We start from the raw sequence: 9312 nt of genomic DNA on the forward strand, positions 1-9312 counted from the left end.
ATGTTCTACCTAAAACAAGATCTTTTGATTACTATTCCACAAATCTCTCTACGGCTCTTTATGTCTTATTTGGAAATATTTCTGTAAATTAGGCCAACGTGTATTTTACTAATTTGTGAAAACAAAAACCTTTTCTTCTGTATGGATGTCTTCTTACTCGTATTTTCAGATATTTCAAAGTACCCTTAACCAATGAAAAATATATTGAACAAAAGGAGTTCTTTGATCAAACTATTTTTAAATGTATGAAAATCAAATATTTGCCTCCTTTAAACTTCGATCAAACTGAACCATCACTCTCTGAACCCTCACCATCTTCTGTGACACCTTCATCTCAAGCAAAATGAAAGAAATTCTCTACTAGTCAAGACAATGATGAAATTTTACAGCGAATGGAAGCTTTGGAGCTGCATCAACACACTTTTCGTGAAGATGTGACTGAACAACTTTCTTCAATTCAGAAAGATATTGCTGAACTCAAGGAGATGATCAAGCAACACTTTTCTTGATCTTTGTTTACTGTCCTTACTGAACTTTGATACTTTATGGGTTGTAATATTTTGAACTTGAATTTGTATTTTGCTTATGCTATGTCTGCCCTTACTCTTTTTGCTTATGACAAAAGGGGGAGAAAAAGATAGAACTTGCATGAGACAAAGACACATGCATGAAAATTGCATCATGTGAAAGCATTGAAAATTGCATTCATGAAAAGTTCTAGAAATGCATGAAGTAATGATGGAAATGCAAAACAATCAATATGTGCTATATGTGCTTTGATTGTACTAACTTCTAATGTTTTGTAGCATATTGATAGGAAGAGTAAAATCTCCATCTATGCATCTAAATGCTTCATCTTTTACTAGTTTGTCATCATAAAAAAGGGGGAGATTGTTACGACAATGAAGCCTTACACGATACTTTAAGTACAAGGTTTTGATGATGAACAAGTGAATCAACTGCATTTTAGCTAAGGCAATGAAGAAAGATGACAAGAATTTAAGAATTCAATGAAGAATCTTTGAAGACTAGTGTGCAAATGTTAAATTCATTAAAAGTCTTAGATTCTTGTAAGAGCCTTACTTAGAGTGCATATTTCGGTTGCATTTCACCTAAAAAGTCTTTAGAAAAACTTTTCTAAAAGAACCCTTCATGAAAATCGTTTTAGAAAACTCTTTATTTAATTTTTCGTGTTTGTTAGTCGACCAATAGACTCACCAGTCGACTAATCCTTTCGTGCCAAATTTTCTAAGCAAAATATCATTTTTGTCAAATTAGTCGACCGAAGGTTTCACCAGTCGACCAGACAGAATGTCTATTTTCTGGAAATTTAGCAGCAGTCGACTAATGATTTTATCAGTTGAATGGACAGAACATGTATTTTCAAAAAAATTTAGCAGCAGTCGACTTAAAGATTTTTCAGTGTAGTAATGATATTATCGGTCGACTAACTTTTTCTCTAGTCGACTAAGTTTCAAAACTTTAAATTTTCAAACGGCTTGATAAACTCATTAGTCGACCAACGATAACTGTCAGTCTACTAATAGTTAACTATCAGTCGACTAATTTTGTCATTTTTCTGTAACTTTTAAAAGGCGTGTCTTTTCATTTTTTCAAACGTTTTGATCATTCAAAATGGATTGTTTTGACACCCTTTCATACTCTCAACGTATGGAATCTTTCAACTATAAATATGAGTGCATTCCACACTCAAAAGCAATGCAATCCAATCGAATTACATTGAATTACTCTTTGCTTTTCACTCATATTCATTTTCTCACTCACTTGATATTTTTCACTTTAGTTTTTCACTCAAATTCCTTTGAGAGACAGTGAATTCGTGAGTTAGGTATTTCAACAACCTCAAAAGCCAATTGCATCTCATTTGCATTTATAAGAAGGGCTCGTAGGTTGTTTATAAGTTGTTACTTATTTCATTTTTCTGTAAAAAGGACTTCTTGGTTTAAAGGAGTTGTTTGCTTTCAGTAGGTATGTTACTGAAAGTGGGACCGAATTTGGTCTGTATGATCTTGTAGTTACACAAGGTGATAGTGGAAATCTCAAGCGGGTTTTGCTTGGGGACTGGATGTAGGTCTGAAAGACCGAACCAAGATAATTTCTTGTGTTCTTTGTGTGATTACTTTGTGAATTTCAAAATCTTTCAAAATTCTGAAGACGATATTTAAAAGCACTATTCATCCCCCCTCTAGTGCTCGTTGCCTCGATCCTACTGCACTTTCAATAATCATTGTAAAATTTATATGCAGCTTCCTTATTATTAAACTGTATTCCTTCTATCGGAATATAGTCAAGTGTACTTCCATGTACGTTCCGAGTGCCTACACTTTTGTAGTGTTGTGCAACCCAAATAACATAGAATAATAGGGGTCTGGTTTTTAGTTAAAATGGGGAATGAAATGACAATAGAAATTATTAAAAATTTACAAAAATAAACTAGACTCAATAACAAAGATACCACTTTTTACGGATTTGAAATATGATCTCTGGTTAGGGAGATATGGACCTAACAAGTTGGTCCTAATTCGGGTAGCGATTTACATCGATTTGTTTACTGAATAACGTTACAAATCACTATAATGATTTGCGGAAGACACTACAAATCGCTATAGTGAGATCCAACAATACTATAAATCGTTGTGGGGCTCGTTGAAGACCCAAAAATACTATAAATCGCTATAGTGATTTGTGGAAGACACTACAAATCGGTGTTGAAAGGCCGGATAACACTATAAATCATTGTGGGGCTCGTTGGAGACCCGAAAATACTACAAATCGCTGTAAGAAAACCCGATAATACTGCAAATTGCAGTTAGAAGGCGGGATAACACTATAAATCGTTGTGAGGCTCGTTGGAGACCCGAAAATACTATAAATTGTTGTAGGAAGGCCTAACAATACTACAAATCGCTGTTGGAAGACCGGACAACACTATAAATCGCTGTGAGGCTCGTTGGAGACTCGACAACACTAAAAATCACTATAGGAGAGTCATTAAAAAAATCGTGGGAAAGAAACAAAAAAAGAAAAATAGAAAAATCATGGGAAGGGGTATTACGAAAACCTCGAGCAAGAAACAACCGAAGGAAACATGAGCCCCACGATTAAACAAAATGCTTTATTGTTCTTTTTCGATAGTTAAAAGAGAGAAAGAAAATAAAAAAACTATCAAACACCAAGGCCCCAAAAAAATTTGGTCCGGGGGGCGCTGCCCCCCGTTAGGGGCGGCCCCCCTGGACCCCACATCGGGGGGGGGGGGGGGAGCCCCCGGACCCCCCTCCTCTAAGAGCAAAAACTCTAAATCAAGCTCCACAACGAATCAAGTTGAACGATGCTACCTACATTGGGAGGAGCCCCCAAACCCCCCTCCTGTAAGGGCAAAAACTCTGAATCAGGCTCCATAACGAATCAAGTTGAACGATGCTACAGTCAGTGTGCAGGTCAGTCGGTGTTTGATAGGGCAATGTAGGATCGTCTGCTGGATGTGCACAGAAGTAGAAAGAAAAAAGAGAGAGAGTGAGAGAGTTGATGTTCATTGCCTTCTCTAGGAGAAACTCTTTGCCTCCTTTTATTTCTTACAGTGTTTTACGGAGAAGGAAGAAAAAAAAGATGACGATGAAAAGTTCAAAAAGACATTTTGGATGACTCAGGTTCGTTTCGCCGGCTCACCATTGAATCATCGGCTCACCATCGTTTCGCCGGATCATCATCGGATCGTCGGCTAATGTTCGTTTATGTGCGTAGACTTTGAAGAGTCAACGTCATCTTTGACTTTCTCGATGAAGGATATGTTTGTCATCGGGTGAACATACACCACCCTCTTAGTGATACTGGATCAATTTAGCTGTAAGCAGAAAGCCATCCGAAATGATACGGTGGAGCATGGCGAGCTTGCTCAGCAGGCACCACCACCTCCATCTCTACATCCTACCCACCAGTCCACCACCATCCTTGAGGAAGAGGAGGGCCAACACCAGCCTCTGCTTCATCACCAACAGCAGCAACGACACGCCTCTTCTTTCCTCTCTAAGTGGCCCCCAGAGGGAGAAAGTAGCGCTCTATGTCGACGCGCTCTTGGATTGGAACACCGTGAGTTTTGTGGTGTTTATTAACTTTTTGTTGGTTTTGCTTCGTGGGTGTTTTGCTGGTGATCTCTTTTTTTTTCCCGTTTTTTTGCTTTTGGTTGTTGAACCCGGTTGATTAGCACATGAACCTTACTGCTGTGACCGAACCGAGTGATGTTATGAAAAGGCATGTGGAAGACTCCCTTGCCATCCTTCCCGTAATTTCGAAGGATTATGCCAAGCATTGCTCCGCCACCAACGACGGGCTCAATGTCGTGGACGTCGGAAGTGGCGCCGGTTTGCCCGGTGTCGTCTTGGCAATCGCTTGCCCAGGTGAAGAATTCATCTGCACTCTCTCTCTATCTTTTGATGTTCCTTTTTTCGGTTTTCCTTTTGTTGGTACTTGTCTTTTTTACTAAAAACAGTGGCTTTGTAGTGAATGGTCAGCGCAATTTGTTGTTAGGAAGGATTCCCAAGTGATGAATTGATTTATCTTTTGGTTAGAAGATGAAGGAAACAGTAGTGGAAAGTTGGAGGAGTAATGACAAACGTATGGGAGGACTACCCAAGTCCAGTCCGTAAAAAGGTTTCATGGTTAGCCCCTTAGGCTCTGTTTTGGAGATAGTAATCGAACGGATTTGTGGAAATGACTTGGTGGGAATATAGAAAAATAGATTTGGTGTGATAATCCATATTGTTTGGCAGCATCTTCAATCTTTCAAGCGTTCGGGCTACCCAATTATCTTTGATTCTCTATATTGTTTGGAGAGAAGTCTTTGTGCATATAATTTGATAGGAAGAATATATATATGTATATATTCCGAGTGAAGGAAACAAAATAAGGAGAAGAGAGGAAATATCAGTTCTCTCCTTATGGAGATGAGGATAGATAAAGGTTCGGGTAGAATATTAGGAAAAGTGAAAACAAGAAAAAAGACAAAAAATGGTAGTTAACTTTAAAATTCTTCGGTATTATGCTATATGTAAAATATATTTTGGATGACTTTCATAAGTATGGATTAATATGAATCCGATATAAAGAAATATGAATAAATTACTAGAATTTAAATTGTTTCTGTAAAAACTCAACCATGAAAGTTAAAGATAATTGATTAATTTAGTTAGACCAAATGGTGCATAAATAAGGATTAACAAAAAAAGAACAAGGGATTCCATTTGATGAAGGCCATGCTATTCCACCATGTTGAGTTCAGTTGGCACTTACAGAGAAAAGAAAAATTTGTAGACAACATTGATAGTTCAAATCATAGCTACCACATCTCAATGGATTTAACACAAATATCATACATGTTGATGATGGTTGTATGATTAGTGGGTACACGTACTACTTATGTTAAAATCTGAAGTTATTATCATTCAACATTTTCTTATCCATTATGCTGATTATAGAGCATCTAATGTTTATTCTGTTGGTAATATTACTTAATTTCTCACCCAATTGAATTACCATGTGGTACCCATCCAAGTGCCTGATCGAATTCGACCAGTTCATCTGTAAATTCCTGTGGAGCTTGTTTACTGTCAACCTCCTGCACTGCCAGCTGGATGGAAGTAGTTGTATGGAACTAATTTCCACCTAGTCGAAATGCCGTTGATGACCCAATATTAAACTTATGTGGTTAAATGACTTCTTTCGTTTACAACTGCAACTAGTACATTACCATACATTGTTGGATGGTTAAATTTTTTGTTTTGTAGATCATGGAATTCTGATGTCCTCATTAAATATTATCTAATGTAGATTGGAAAGTGACCCTGTTAGAGTCTATGCATAAAAGGTGTCTTTTTCTGGAGCACGTTATCAAGCACTCTCATTTGTCAAATGTACAAGTTGTTTGTGGAAGGGCTGAGGTGATTGCTTCTACTCTATACATATCATTGGTATTGCATATTGAATAGCTGTGCAAATGCATGTAAATTGTATTTCTTCAGGATTTTGTAAAACCTAAATTCATGAAATCCAAAATAAGTTAATGTTCACAAATTGGCATTCAACCTATGTTAAGTGGAGAATGTATGCTGGACTCTTATATAAAGTATGAAAGATTTAAGCCCTGGAAAAGGATATAATGGCACTGCTATAACATCTAGTCTATGATTTGTGTTGCTTTGTACTAGTTTACAAATAGTTCTCATGCTTGACAGCTTTGATTAATATCTCAGTGATTAGTGAAACCATGCTTTTAACATTATTGTTCATTCTGTTATTTTGCATTGTGTAACTTGCGTCCATATTTCATAAACTTCACTGCATGCGTGAGTGGCTTTTGTTTACTATATTCAACAGAGTATTGGACAGAGTGTAGATTTCAGAGAGGTGTTTGATGTAGCTGTGGCAAGAGCAGTAGCCGAATTAAGAGTTTTAGGTCAATTATATTTGTTACGTTAAACTCTTAAAGCATTTGACTTTTCATTTCAATCATTTGCTTGTTTTTGGAAGCTTACTCTTTACTAATTATTTTCAGCTGAGTACTGCCTTCCATTGGTTCGAGTTGGTGGATTGTTTGTAGCAGCCAAGGGGTACAATCCTCAGGTTCTTGCCGTTTCCTCTGGGTTTCAATTCAGATTCTTTTGTGTATATGTTAGTATTAATGTGTTGAAGCTGTTAAAGCTTCTAATTTAAAAACATTCAACCAATTTTATCTTTTGCTGTTATACCTTCTCTCTGGAATCGATGCCTCACTTCCTCCTTACCTTGTAAGGAAAGCAGAGTTACCTTCTTACCATGTACCTCTCTATCCTTGGCCTCTAAGGAGTCATTATAAGATGTGGAGGAGGACACAACTAGTCTTGTTCCTTGTCCATACCACAGATTACCTTATAGTGGAGTTGTGCAAGGAAGGAACCTTAAAGTGGTTTTCAAGTTCTTGTGGAGTCTAAAGTGCGCCTGCGAATCTTGCCCAAGAAGATCTCGTAATCCTTTTTCCTTTTTTTTTTGTAGGCAATACTTGGGGCTGGTAAATGAGCTGAACGAACTGAACAAGGCATGTTCGGGCTCAGCTTGTTTACTAGTGGACCAAGCTCGTGACTCAGACTCAGCTCATCCCTGAACAAGACAAGTCGAACACGAGCTGGTTTGTTTACGAAACCTCCATGTCTTTTACAGGAATATAAATATTTTCTATATATTATTCTTAAAATACATATATTATATATTAAACTTAATAGTTAATATTTTATATGTATGTTTTCCATGCATCCTTTTCTTTATATTTTCTTTGCATTATTTTATTTATGTATTACACATATAATATATACCATATATATATATATGTAGGGAATTTTATGATATTGCTCATATGACCATTTTAGCCTACTTTTTTTTTTTATCATTTGACTCCAGTTGACTTACTGAAACCACATTTTAGTCATTTCTTTTCCTGAAATGACTGAATGTCACTTTTTGTAGTTGTATTATAGTTAAGGCTAAACAAGTAACTTTAGCAAGTCCAGCTGACTCCTTAAAATGACACTTTAACCATCTCTCTCTCTTTTTTAAAATGATTTAATGTGACTTTTTGTGGTTGTAGTACAGTTAAGGTTAAAGCAGTAACTTTAGCAAGAAAAGTGATACAGGCGGTCATGTGAACAATATGTTGAAAACACAGGCGCCTATTCGAAATTTTTTGAAACAACAGGCGGTTAAACATAATTTTGTCATAGGTTCAGTGGTTAAACGTAAAATTCCCTATTTTTTATCTAGATGAGTTCACTCTAGACGAATACCCTCTGTTCAGGCTCGTCTTATTTCAACTAAATGAGCTGCTATATGAGCCAATCATGAACGAGCTTGTGACAAGCCGAACCAAGCCGCGTCATGAGCCATTTGGTTCATTTTCCAGCCCTAGGCAATAGTTCTCAAAGAACTATAGCTCTTACTGGTCATTGGCATCCAATTTTAACTGTTGCAATTTTCTTCTTTTTCTAAGCCATACCAGGCCTTATCATGGTGCCTAAATCTGTTGTGCTTGCCAACTAAGAACCCACAATTCTGACTATCTCTTTGGATTTAGTCGCTGAACTGTTCAGCTCTCCAATCAAGATCCCTGTTGGGTTGTCTTATTCTGAGAGACATTTTCATTTTTGGATTCAATAGTTTCTATCCTCCAAAATGCTTCTTGGACATGGGATCAACATTACCTTGTGAATTTGAATTAGAAGTTGATCTGTTGGAACTCATTTCTATGCTTATTTGTCATGCTTGTGGTTTACTATTGGCAGATCTCTTCTCCATTGTGGATCTTCCTAAGTGATGAACAATAAGGAAGCTCTTATGCATTATATCATCTTTTTCAGGGCGTTCAATTATTTTTTTTCCATTGTTGATCAGGAAGAAGTTGAAAATGCAAAGAAGGCAGTTAGATTAATGGGATCTTCCATATTACATTTTCATTCAGGTAACCAGATTTATGAGTCATTATAAAATGCTGCTTCTGCTGTTACCAAATTTTTTCATGATTTCTATTTAAAGTGTCGAAAGCTATGCAGCTCCTTGGTGCTTTGGTTTTCTTATAACATGGAATTAAACTTGCTTATGGGAAAATTCTCATATTCCCATTGCAATATTGTTATGAGACCAAACGGGATTGTCAAATATAATAATGAATGTCATCATGTACTGGACGTATCGAGTGGAAGATCTCTTCCACTTCTTCAGTTCCCTGAAGATTTTATTCTGCACTTGTAGCTTGTAATAAATAACCAACTTTGTTAAAATGCCAGGTTTTGGTTGAAAAAAAAAAGTAGAGAAAAAAGTTAAAAAAGGAAGCCAGCCATTCTTCAGCCACCCACTGGCCAGATCAATAAAAAGAAAAAAGAAAATTAATGTGTGGCCATTTTCCAGACAGCCACTGGCCATTTTCCAAATATGAAGTATCATATTTGGGGTAAAGTTACGGTGATTAGTGGATGGTTTCGATCTGGAGCCTAGATTAATCCTTATTAAGGTGAGAAACAAAAAGAAAATTCTTCTTTCGAATGGAGGCAAGACCAAAGCTATACCTAGTTGTAAGGAAACGACTTTGAATACATTAGGTTCAACAATGAACCAATAAACGTGCACATGAAGTGCGAATACACACACCCACTAATGGGTAAACAAAAGCACGAAATGTGCCAACACATAAACCCATGAAGGGGCAAAGCCACAAAGGCTACAAAATATACATCTTCATTATGTGGAAGGGGGTAAAAACCCTTATTCTACAAG

General features: G+C 36.7%; 1 protein-coding gene across 2 annotated transcripts; it reads left to right on the top strand.

The window, feature by feature from the left end:
• Positions 1-4049: 4049 nt before the first annotated feature.
• On the top strand, positions 4050-8534 carry LOC149849072 (uncharacterized). Of its 2 annotated transcripts, none has more exons than XM_090013295.1 (6): positions 4050-4107; positions 4223-4415; positions 5845-5954; positions 6391-6469; positions 6569-6636; positions 8434-8534. In XM_090013295.1, exons 2-6 carry the CDS (start codon positions 4226-4228, stop codon positions 8524-8526), a joined length of 540 nt encoding a protein of 179 aa, XP_089869421.1. In that variant the 5' UTR covers positions 4050-4107; positions 4223-4225; the 3' UTR covers positions 8527-8534. The 2 variants fall into 2 exon arrangements, with proteins under 2 accessions (XP_089869421.1, XP_089869414.1); XM_090013288.1 differs by lacking the exon at positions 8434-8534 and adding an exon at positions 7045-7176 and having other exon boundaries at positions 4071-4107.
• Positions 8535-9312: the final 778 nt, after the last annotated feature.

This window comes from Nuphar pumila, chromosome 1, assembly GCF_984573655.1.
Source record: "Nuphar pumila chromosome 1, dmNupPumi1.hap1.1, whole genome shotgun sequence".
In the NCBI taxonomy this organism is placed as follows: domain Eukaryota; kingdom Viridiplantae; phylum Streptophyta; class Magnoliopsida; order Nymphaeales; family Nymphaeaceae; genus Nuphar; species Nuphar pumila.

Excerpts from the sequence above, each read along its gene's own strand:
- LOC149849072 (XM_090013295.1), top strand. The coding sequence starts at position 4,226 with ATGAACCTTACTGCTGTGACCGAACCGAGTGATGTTATGAAAAGGCAT. Across the intron at positions 4,416-5,844 it reads CTTGGCAATCGCTTGCCCAG|ATTGGAAAGTGACCCTGTTA; the intron begins GTGAAGAATTCA and ends TATCTAATGTAG. Across the intron at positions 6,637-8,433 it reads CCAAGGGGTACAATCCTCAG|GAAGAAGTTGAAAATGCAAA; the intron begins GTTCTTGCCGTT and ends ATTGTTGATCAG.